This window comes from Lepisma saccharinum, chromosome 29 (assembly GCF_977018435.1).
Source record: "Lepisma saccharinum chromosome 29, izLepSacc3.1, whole genome shotgun sequence".
NCBI classification, from domain to species: Eukaryota; Metazoa; Arthropoda; class Insecta; order Zygentoma; family Lepismatidae; genus Lepisma; species Lepisma saccharinum.
Genome location: NC_139257.1, coordinates 37795731 through 37808091, shown reverse-complemented (window position 1 = coordinate 37808091; position 12361 = coordinate 37795731). Strand labels below are relative to the sequence as shown.

At 37.8% G+C, this 12361-nt stretch overlaps 1 protein-coding gene across 2 annotated transcripts in view; it reads right to left on the bottom strand.

Moving 5' to 3' along the window:
• Positions 1-7398: 7398 nt before the first annotated feature.
• Positions 7399-12361, bottom strand: part of stc (nuclear transcription factor, X-box binding stc) — a 93838-nt gene continuing 88875 nt past the window's right edge. For both annotated transcript variants that reach the window (XM_083114863.1, XM_083114864.1), the window contains exons 13-14: positions 10533-10633; positions 7399-8573 (exon numbers count right to left, since the gene is read on the bottom strand). In XM_083114863.1, the coding sequence (XP_082970989.1) occupies positions 8444-8573; positions 10533-10633 (231 nt within the window). In that variant the 3' untranslated portion in view covers positions 7399-8443. The remainder of the gene's footprint in view (positions 8574-10532; positions 10634-12361) is intronic.

Below are 12361 nucleotides of genomic sequence, written 5' to 3'. Positions count from 1 at the left end.
ATAGATAAAGAATATAATATTTATTGAGTAGGAAAAAATGATGTTAGATCCAGTTGACGAAAGTAAAATTCCTGGTAATATTTTGTTTGCATATTATTATAAGTAGTAATAATTCTTGCATAAATCTTCTTTGGTACTGTCATTCAAAATCGTATTGCTTTCCAATATTCTTGCGGAAATAAACAATTTGCGATTAAACAACAACCTTATTTTCATTACTTAATTGAAGTTATTTTATAATCTCATTATTTTCATTATTTAATTTTTGTACTTGGTAAGTCTTTCGGGGGGAGGTTGGGACACCTGGACCCCCTAAATACGTCCTTCGCGGTAGGGGTCGAGATAAAGTTACTGTGTCACTGGTTGCAATTCACGGTAAATATGCCCTGCTTCTCTACACTCAAACATACACAAACTCATGGCCTTCCTGCTTTCTTGGTTTCTTGCCTGGGAAAGAGGCAATAAATCAAGCTGTGACAGCTACGGGACCTTCTGACAAGGGGACGGAACCCAGCTGTGCAGAGAATTAAAACACCCGCGCGAACTAGCCCTCCCGTCACCCTGGGGCAATTTTCGAACAGAGACATCTAGTGGCCAAGTGGCGAACTATGATGAATGAAATTCGGCTGAAGCGGCCATATCTTTCGCCGTCGATAATACATGACATTTTTAAACAATCATTTTGGGCTGTGCAAGTGACTTTTGAAAGAAAAGCCCTCCCTAGCTTAGTCATAGAAGGATTGAGCATTACGTTAGTATGCATCATAATGGCCATTTTCGTTGGTGCTACCCACAAATCCTATAACCATTCTGTGCTTATTTACGTATTTCCTTATGGGAAATTGAAAAAAAATAATGGAATTTGTGCACATTTATCGAACTGAAATTGCATAAATGTGTCATGTACTCAAAGTTTCATAAAGTAAGTTCACATCTACTGCGTGTTTTCCGGCAAATTTTTGTCCTAAAACGTTATATTCAACAAAATGCAAAAAAGCCCATGTTAAATTTAAGCACTTTTCACGGCGACCTTCGCCAAACTCCACCTCCCTCTTAATTGGTGTTAATACATGGTACACTAAACTAAATTCACCAACCAATAAAATACTACAAAATAATTATTTTTGATGTGTAGGCATACAGTTGATTTGTTTTTTTTCGGTTATTTTTTGTGCCGCTTTCTAAAACTTGTCAAAATATTCTATTAATTTATATTAATGCCGAGCTTTATATAGAGGTAAGATTTAGTGCCATTTACACCTAATACTACTTCCAAAGAAAGTCAACTGCTTTTAAACATGCTCAAGAGTCAAGCAGACGATCCACCACGCCATAATCCACGCTGTTCGTAAACTGCAGCATGGAGCAGCTTCGCTAGTAACGTCGACATGACATTTCGTGTGACGTCTGCGTAATCCACTCGTAACACCTGGGCTGAGTTGGCTAGAGTTTACGAACAGCCATATAGTCTAATTATCCTGGAAATTATGCAAAATTTGAAATTTTACATCAGCATTGTATGAATAAATGTGTATTTTATAGCAAAACTTTAGTAAATTGATCTGAACAACTTTAATTCTTAGTTTTTAAACATTCATTGAGAACTCATGATGAATGCGGTAAACGCGGTTTAAAGTTACTTCCGTGAAATTTAGAAATTTCACACTTCCGTGTTGCACAATTTAATAGTTAATTCGTATTAATTTTGAAGAACTGTCTTCATTCACAAAAGGGTACGGCATCTGAAGTGGAGATGGTACTACGTCACTGCTTTGTTTGTTCCCGGGCAGCGGTGGTGGTTGGGGGCTGGGCCATGCTGCTCGGTGTGGTGCAGTTCCTGTTCCCCGTGTGGCTGGAGGGATGTCGAGTATGTGCACTGCATCTTTTCTTTTTCTGGTCGGGGATCTTTTTGAGGATGGGGTGCCAAGTCGGGTGTGCCTGTCCAGGTTCAGTGCTGGTTTCTGTTGGATGATAGCAGGGTTTCTTTGACAGAGCTGGTTGGGTGAAGTATGGATATGGAGGAGAAGGTGTGGTTAGTGGAGCGGAGGTGTTGAGAAAGGCCTGATTTTGGTGGGTCTTTTTTAGCATCTTTTGTGTGTTCATTAATCCGTTCTTGGACAGTGCGGATGGTTCTGCCAATGTAACCAGCTCCGCCGAACGGGAGAAATTGCAACTACCGCCACCTGGGAACAAACAAAGCAGTGAGATGGTATAATCTCCGCCTCAGATGCCGTACCCTTTTGTGAATGAAGAAAGTGGATCTTCGAAATTAATATGATTTAACCATTAAATTGTGCAATGCGGAAGTGCGAAATTTCTAAATTTGACGTAATTCATTGAGAATTTGGAAAAGTATGTGCATCAGCCCTAATTTTTATGTATTTGCTTACTTTGATTTTTTATTAAAAATAGCACTGTGCACAACACTTGTGTGATATAATTTTAATAAAACTGATCTGTATATTGTATCATGAGATTCTATATTAGTAATATGTTAATTAATAAATATGTTATTTTATGTTGTGATATTTTAATTACTATTTGGGTGCATATCAAGCCACCCACACCAATGGTGATGCTAGAGGGATTGAACCCTCGTCCCGAAAAGTGGTGGATCAAGCTACTTGGGGAAAAAAATTGTTATATTATGGCATTACGTATTGTCATAGACAATGTTCTGGAACTCCTGAGAATTTTTGTGCATCTTCCTGTCTCCTTATCCCCCCTTAATTTTTTTCTTGCATCTCTACTAAGCAACTCTTAATAGAATAAAAATGGAATCATTAAAAAATGTACAAAATAAATTTAATAGAATAAAATCTGTTGAAAGTGGGTTGTAACACGTCTTGCTAATCATCATTTCTACAATCTACGAGATTATTTTCATCCATGTTGTGTGCGTTCTTTAACATTAGTTTCCTCCTAATTTTTAATTGTGGTTTAGCATTTTGAAGACTGGATTTATGCAGACAAAAAATATCCTGCAAAGTCTTTTAATGTATCCAAATGAAGAAATCTACAGATTTCTTAAAAGCAAGATCTTCCATTAATCTTGATGGTTGCAAAATGTTTACAAAGAATGCTTCAATTTTTCTAGTGAACTCTTCTGTCCCTATTGGAGGTTGGGTGTCACTCGTGTTTGCGTTAACCTGTTTTCCCTCTAGCATTGGTTCGACAATTTCTCGCACAAAAAATGTCTGCACCACAGTGAGGGGAGGATGGAGACCTGGGCACAGCAGTTACCACATTGTAATTTGTTCATTTTTTTCTTCAAGTTTTTTTTTCACAGTATTTACAGTAGTGGTTTGTGTTGCACATACATTAGTACATTCCCATGTAGCCCCATGTGCAGTTGATGGAGGACAGTGGAAAGACATTGTTAGAGGCACATAATTTTGGTAAATAAAAAAAGCAAAATTTCGGTACAAAACCAGTCAATTTCGGGTTCAAAAGGGGTAAATAAAATAAAATTTCGGTGTTGTAGCAGTGAAAAGTGGTATATAAAAAGACATTTTGATTTTAAAATTGTGAATATAATCCTAAATTTGATTTAAAAACTAAACTTATTATGCAAAATTAACATTTCACTTGTAATAGCACATTTATGTAATTATCAGAGTATTAAGTTTATTCCTGTGTAAAGGAGTACATTTTTGCTTCTCTAATATTAACAGCAGAATTAATAATTTTTCCATGAATAGCATAACTTGCAGGATAATTCAGACATCAGAAGGTGTCGCGTCTGTAAATAAACCCTAAATTTCGTGTTTTGAGAGTTTATTTCGCATTTTGCAGATCATTTTGCATTATTTCGTGACTAAACATGGTAGCAAAATGTGACTCGCACCTTTCAAAATCATGAAAAATTGACACTACAATATGTTTGACAAATATGCATGCCCCTACACATTGTTTGTGTTCGAGGTCAATGTTTGGCAAGCACAAGAAGAATAACAGGTTAGGCCAAATGCTGTTTACAATTAATTCTTGGCATAGAACATTGAGTGGTGAACCAATCTCTCCACTCATGGTTCGAGTGGGCACTAGTGTTCCTTCGAGAGGCTCCCATGTAGCCACGTTGTTAGTGCTCTTGTCTTTGGTGCGGTCCCGGGTGTTTAAGTCCACTTTATGCACAGTAAGGCTAATCGGGACACTGATCCTAACCACTGTGTTTTCACCAAGAATCGAACCCAGCGTTGAGGACAATTGGGAAGCTACTTCAAAAGAAGTAGCAGGCTCCAGTCACAAAAATCTAGAAAACAGTGGCGATGGAATCAGGTCAGCTGACCATGCGTCATCCAATGAGAAGCCACTCACGAGAGGCCCTGGACCTTCAAGAGCAGTTTCTTCAATTTCTTATACATCATTCATCCTCATGGTTGTAATTGGGTCATTCCATGCCAACAAGATCCTCAAATTTCAAAATTGTACAAGAAATGGATCTGCAACGTTAAATAAGAATGTGAGGTTTAAAAGTCTCTTCATTGGTTGATTTCACATGGCATGACCCAATGAGCCACTGATGTTAAGAAATAAATACAAAGAGCATGCAAAGTGACAGACTACAGAAATAAGGTCGGTAAAATCCCAAAAAGATCTGGTGTTTGCTTCTATGCTGGTGATATGGATGGAATTGAATGAATAACAGTACTTTTACAAGCAAGGCAGCTGTCAGACTGAGGGATTTAACACTGAAGTGGCACATGTCGCCTCCTGTCTACAAGATAGCATTCACCGAGCACGAGATGTACAGACCAAGGTGAGACAATGCATGCTATTATTTAGAAAACTGTCAGTTCAGTGATAGACAAGCAATAAGTAAAATCAGTAGCTTATTGTGTCATTTTGGTGTGAAAGGTTGCATTTATTCCTGAAGGTTTGTTTCCAAGTAACTGTGTGAAAGCTCCCTAACAGAAGTCCAAATGGTAGTTTCTACATTCACAAAATAGTGCTACATGCTTTCAGTTACCTGGGAAAGAAGAGTACTGGCTATACAGGGTGTTCCAAAAATAAGCAGCATTAGGAAGAAATGTCTTCCTCATATGTAAACAATGAATATAAATAACCTGTGGCACAACAGTGAGCACCAGGGCCTAGCTACTGACTGCAGGCCCTACGACCAATTACGGGGTGATGTGTGGTCAGCATGACCCAGTCTTATTATTATCCTTCCTAGCTCCCCTGAGTGGCCACCGGTCCTGTACACAGGCTAAAATATGAAAAGTTAAGTTTCCCCCAAAAAGACTCAAACCTGCATGTCCCCCCTAGCTGGAGACAAAGCATGATGCCTTATGCACATAGGTACAGAAATACTTGTTTTTTTTTTTGTGTTTCAACGGTATCCTGCATTGCACATAACCACTTGTGGGTGATAGACATTCTGGTTTGCACGTGTTGTGAAAGCCTGCACTCTGAAACTAAGCGTTTGTTCATATAAACTTGATCATTGTTTACAAGACACATTCCTGAAGTTATGCTGCTTATTTTTGAAACACCCTGTACATGAAATACACAAATGTTAAAGTTAAATTTAGGGCTGAGCCGATTCCTACCGATACTAGTTTAATTTCAGTATAATAACGAAGGCTAGTTAGTCACAAAAAACTTCACATCACATTCTATTAATGATATTAAATACTCCCAAAATTATTCTCATAAATAGCATCATATCACTTAAAATGTCCTGTGACATTTTATGTGAACTTCTTTCTACCACCAGAGGATGCAAAAGATGTAGTTTTTGAAATGTTGCAAGCATTGTTCAGTGTTGCAGATACACCGAAGAAAAAATTGGTGGATTGTTTTTAAGGGGAGAGAAAGTTAGAGGGAGGAAAACTACGTAAAAATATACACAAACACAGATATACAGGCTCTGACAATAAAGTTCGGTGAATGATCCTGAATATCGAAAGTAGACGAATTATTAATGAAACCTATCTTACTGTCCTTCAAAGTAGTCCCCTCCCATGGCTATGCACCGTTGAGAACGGCTGTACATGTCCTGGAAACTTTTAGAAAAGTCTTCTTTCGGGATGGTGTTCAAGACCCTCGTCACGTTCCGTTGGATGTCCGGAATATCCTCAAATCTCTGACCTTTCAAAGTGATTTTGAGGCGTGGGAAGATCCAAATTTCTTGCAATGCATTGCTACAGAGGATGAGAGCTGGTGTGTGACGTACGGCCCTGAAACGAAAGGCCAAAGCATGGAATGGCATTCTCCTGCATCACCCCGTCGGAAGAAGGTCAAGGCGTAAAAATCACGCATCAAGACTATGCTTATCACTTTCTTTGACAGTGATGGCATGATCCACAAGGAATTCCTGCCGGAGGGAACAACAATTTTTCCGCCTTGGCCTTCTTCCGATGGGGTGATGCAGGAGAACGCCATTCCATGCTTTGGCGTTTCGTTTCAGGGTCGTACCTCACACACCAGCTCTCATCCTCTGTAGCAATGCATTGCAAGAAATTTGGAACTGAATCCTCCAGATTTCTTTCTCTTCCCACGCCTCAAAATCGCTTTGAAAGGTCAGAGATTTGAGGATATTCCGGACATCCAACGGAACGTGACGACGGTCTTGAACACCATCCCGAAAGAAGACTTTTCTAAAAGTTTCCAGGACATGTACAGCTTTTCTCAACGGTGCATAGCCATGGGAGGGGACTCCTTCGAAGGACAGTAAGGTAGGTTTCATTAAGAATTCGTCTACTTTCGATATTCAGGATCATTCACCGAACTTTATTGTCAGAGGTTGTATATTATTCATATCCATTATTCTCAGTCATTTGCAATGAAAACAAGTGTCTGCAGTGTCTGTATCGGCCAGCAGTTACACAGAAGGGTAGAGCACAAGAAGAACATCCACAATCCTCCTACCCATAGCGGCATTCATCTCTTTCCCAGGAACTCCAGAATGAGCCTAGCATTATAATAATGCTGGTTTTGAAAACGCCACGTTCTTAACCCACAAGTTTGCAAACAAGAATTGGCAATGAATGGTTACTTTTATTTCTACATAGCATTGACCACCAGCCAGTTACATGCCTTCAATGTCACTTTGGGCGCAGCACTTTCGCATCATTTTCGGAAATTTACATGGAATTCTTGTGCGGGACCCCAACCTGTCACAAGGAAGGGTGAACGAACGTTTGAAAATGACAAATCTTGACAAATGAGTTGTTTCTCTGGGCCGCTCTAGCGACTGAAAATCTTTGGTATCGGAAAAAAAATCCAACCAATACAGATACCCCTCGTATCGGCCGATACCGATGTCGGCTCAGCCTTAGTTAAATTCCATGAAATCCATAAACCAACAAATATAGGAGTTTTGCATGCAGAGCACTGTTCATGGTTACTCTGAAAATATGATAGGGCTTGACAAAGAAAATTAAATAGTGAGGTAACATTAAGTAACTTTATACAAACATGGGAAATAAATCCACTGGTGCTACATTCTTTTTTGCAGTATCAATATTTCTGGAAAAAAAGTATACTGACAATTCTACATGCCAATCATTTTAAAACCAACATTTCTTTTCGAAAAAATATAATGTATGGCATGAACACAAGTATTAAAAAAATACAAATGCATGCACACAATTGTCAAAAGAGAAATACAACATAACCATATTTTACTGAAGCAAACAAAACTATTTTGTACAATCTTAGCACAATATGAATAGAAACATCACAGTGATTCCATATCCTGCTTAGTCATCAAGAAATACAAGCAAATATTGCTTCCTATTACCAATTTATTTTCATCTACAACATTGTATGTACATATGTTAATTTAATACATGCGAGAATCACAGTTTTTTGCATTCTGATGAAAAAATCTGAATACAAAGGAATGTTACACACCCAGACTTCAAAAACTGAACTTCAAACATATTTCTCCAAACCTATCAAGACCCCATCCATACAAGGAGAAAAAAAATACATGCAACATTTTTCTTGTAAGTTTCATATGACAATACTAAAAACATCCAATTACCACAATTAATATTGGAATATATAAACAAAAAAAACTAACTTTACAAAGAAAAAATATTAATTTGACTAGTTAAAAAAAGGATAAATTATATTAGAAAAATTTACACGTGTTTGTAATCTTTATATTTAAATCAATACAGTATACAGAATTTGTTGAATACTTATCAACACTGTGTGCAAAAAGATTACCACAAACAGCAAAGTGTGCTCAATTTTTTTTCATAGCACTTGTGTGTGTTATGTGAGAATTCTAACAACAACATTACTTGTAACAATATTGTCATATTCACCACATAACAAGAAATGACAATTATTAGCAAAGGAAATACATTTTATGAACCATGATTTTTTTTTCAATTTTTTATTGAAACAACATAACTCAGTGAAATTTCATACCAACAACACTAACCTTGGCTACAAACATAAATTGCTATACAATATAATATTCCTGTCATTCGTTTGAATAATCAAAATAGTCTATGTTCGCTTCTTGAACTGGCTTCGTGCTTACGTTTGAATTTTCCACCTTGTTTTCAGATGGCGAAGAATTTTGCGTGAGCTTTACTGGGAGCATCTCCACTCTGGAAGGAGAAAATATTACAGTGCATGTCGAATCAGGACAACATCTATAATTTAAAGTGGGTAAAACACATATTATGGTTCAATGAAACAAGATTGTGACAAATGAAAAATTTATACCACCTGATACAGACCTTCAACCCTAAATACTACAAGCTTCTGTATTTGTGAAGGGTCAAAGAAAATGTCAATTATTAGAAGAGGACAAGATTGGAACACCGTGGTAAAAGAGGAGTGGTGGAAGACCAGGAAAAATGGAGAGGCTTGACATCTATGCCGCCCAGCCAGAGGCAGGGAACGGCGAAGAATGATGATGAACAACAATTATTTAAAAATTAAATATATTCAAGGGCATGCTAGAGGCAAAAATCTGACAATATTTTTTTAACCTTATAATTGAGTGGACAATAGAAAACTTATTAATATATATCCTCTACTCTAAAATTCTCATTTCGATGTCACTTTCAGTAGAAAATCTGGTTTCAACCTGGTGAAGGATAGGAGAGTCTTTAATGACAATATTTTTATGGAAATTATGAACACAAGTGCAGGCAGTGGAGATTAAATTCTTAAGGAGTATATTGGGGAAGACTAGAAGGGTTAGAATAAGGAATGAGAATATCCGACAGACAGTGGGTGTGGTGAAGCTTCAGGACAGGATAGATCAGGCACAGATGAGATGGTTCGGACACATGAAGAGAATGGATGCAGAAAGACTACCAGTAAGAGCTTACAATGCACAAGGAGTGGGAATAAGACCAAGCGGAACACCAAGATGTTGGTGGAAGATCAGAAGAAAATGAAGAGGCTTGACTTCTATGCCGACCCAGCCCGAGGCAGGAAACGCGGAAGGATGATGATGATGACAAGCACACGTTAACACCATATATAGCATGGAATAGAACACCATTTTACATGTTATGTACATACACTCAATTGTAATAATGCAAGTATCTTTTAATGAATTGTCATTAGTAAATGATTTGGACATACTTTTCTCACATACATACAGTATTCTTAGGTGGAAATTTTTGGAAAGGTACTTTTTATTCAACCAAACTGTAAACTATGTTAAAACCGTATTGTTGCATTATAATTACATTATTTTTAATTATTGTAACTTTGGATCTTCTCGTACAGGTTGCATGTTATATGTTCACCATAAATGGGACGTCGGATCTGTGACCAATGAATGAATGAAGAACGTAAATCCAGAAACATAAAATTTGAGTTCCAGCGTACATGTTTGTGACACCGTAGCATTATTTTATGAATACTTTGTATTTACCGATTACCAAATACATTGCTGTAGTCATTTTTTCTTTCATTATAGTGGAACCACAAGCAAAAAAGCCTGCGCAGACCAGCGACTCTGTGCACTGTACTCCCGTACCGGTCGGTCGACCCCCCTGGAATTTTCAATGTACTTTTCTTCAATTAATAAATGAAGCACTTTATTTCACCTCATTTTGCGTCATTGTTTAAAAATGGTCATGAGATATCGAATTTGGTATGAAATTCATCATTTGCAACACTGAAAGAAACTCTTATACTACTGCGTTTGCTGCTGCTACTAATGTTCGAAGTAACTATTATATAATCTTGGTTGTAACAAGTACTATATTATTCATATAATAAACTTAATGGGTGCTAAAATAAAACTGCTACTGCTACAAGTAGTAGTAGTAATAATAATAATAATTTAAAATACTTATAAAGCTATAATTTTAAAAATGAACCCCTCTTTGACAAACTTCTGCATATGCCACTGGTCGGTATCAGAATATTTTGGAGGGGAGGGGGTGTCCTTGACATCTTCTATTCGACCCCCCCCCCCCCAGGAAAATTTCTGGCGACACCCATGTTCATTTGTTTGTGGTCACTCTATACAAGTTCAATGGAATCTTTTCTGTTATTTCTCGGTACCAATATTAATACAAGCAAATGAAAATTGTGCTCACCTCATGTTAGATCCTTTAGTATTCATAATTGGTCCTGGCACTTTCCTTTGCCCAGACTCTCTCTGAATGATTTCAAGAATACTCATGCTTGGCAACCAGCTCTGCAAAATAAGACTCAAACTGATTTACTTCAAATCATTTCTACAACGTAAACTAATAATCTGAAACTTTATGATGATGGCACCTTAAAATCTACCAATAGTGCACACTGTAACTACGGCCAGTCACACACCAGATCAGACACGATCATTTTTGTTGCAAACCGACTCAGGGAAGGTTTAACATGGGGTTCTTATGGGCTGCTGCTGCACAACGGACGAAACATTTGACTCGACTCACGTTGCGACAAAATTATGAATTTGGTATCGCAAGGAGCAGCTTGCGATAAAACAATCTGCGCATGTGTGAATCCATTGAATTCAGCCACAGACCGGAAAATTACAGGCCAAAATTTCCAAGCTTAGGGACAGTATTATGGCAGCGATATTTTTACTTAATTGCAAATTAAAAGTGACATAAGCAATGCATTTAAGGTAATACAAACTGCCTCGATTCACAACATATAAAATTATATAGTAATTCTATGTGTACATTGATGCAGTGATTCAACTACAAACTGTTATGTATCATTAACCCGCTTCTCAAATTATAAAAACAGACCTACACATATCGTCTCGTACCCTTACGTATGGGGGATCATTTGGGAATGTAGCTCACTAATCATCATTCATCCTTGATGGTAAAGCACTCTCTGCTCGTGGTGAGCTTGGTGGTAAGGTGCTAGAGGTACTAAATTTACACACTTGAATGGCAACACATGACACTTGAGTTTCACACCTCTAAAGATTGGATCAGCATGGTTAATGTAAGGATATACCTGTCACTGTACTCCAACTGAAGATCTGCTGGGAGAGTTATGCTTGTGACTGTACGTACAGTTGGGAGCTGAGAAGACTGCCAGTGTGGGGTGAGGTTCGGGGGTGAATGGGGAGGAAGTGTGGGGAGGGAAGCTTCGACTTGGTTTTCAATTTTTCAGTGTTGCCAGACATGCAGAAGTCCCTGTAGGAAAGGGTGAGAATCTGATAATGGAATCGGGACTTACAGTGTGAGGTGCAGTCTGGCATTCGGAAAAGTTCGGAACCATTCGTGAACCTCCACGGATGATGTCAGCCACGGGACATCTCAAAGACCAGCAACGGCATAGGAATTCACACTACTTCAGTGTTTTCGGAAATAAATTTATTTTAAAAATCGAATGAATGTTCTGGCGTGTTTGTATAAGTAAATGTATATGTATAGAGCAGACTATATCTAGTAAACTGGATCGCTGAAGGTTAACTATCAATAGAATTAACATGCAACGAAAAGCGGGAAAGCCGGCTCGGGGTTGAGCAAAGGTTTATTCAGATTTTTTTTTTATTTGAGGGGTGTAAGTTTGTGTTTATGGGTGTGAAAAGGTATACTTAGAGCCAAAATGATCATAAATTTGTCCTTTTATAAAAATTGTGTGGGGTGTTAGGGCATAGTACGGTGGATAAATCACTGGGGCCGAGACATTACAACTTCACGTTCCATAATCCGAAAGTTGCAGAAAAGCGATGCTACATACCAAAATGTAAATACAAACGAGTGAGAAAATGTACAACCCTGCATAAGTTAAAATTAATTGATCCATGTACAGGAAAGAAGTATTAACAAGATGCTAGGAAATACACAAAAAGCACGCACACACCCTTACTTTCTTAGTCACGTTGGAAGCAGATTGCTTTGATTTGTGAAGTTTTATTCCATTGTTAGTATTGCTTTCACATGTTACTATGTAATATGTT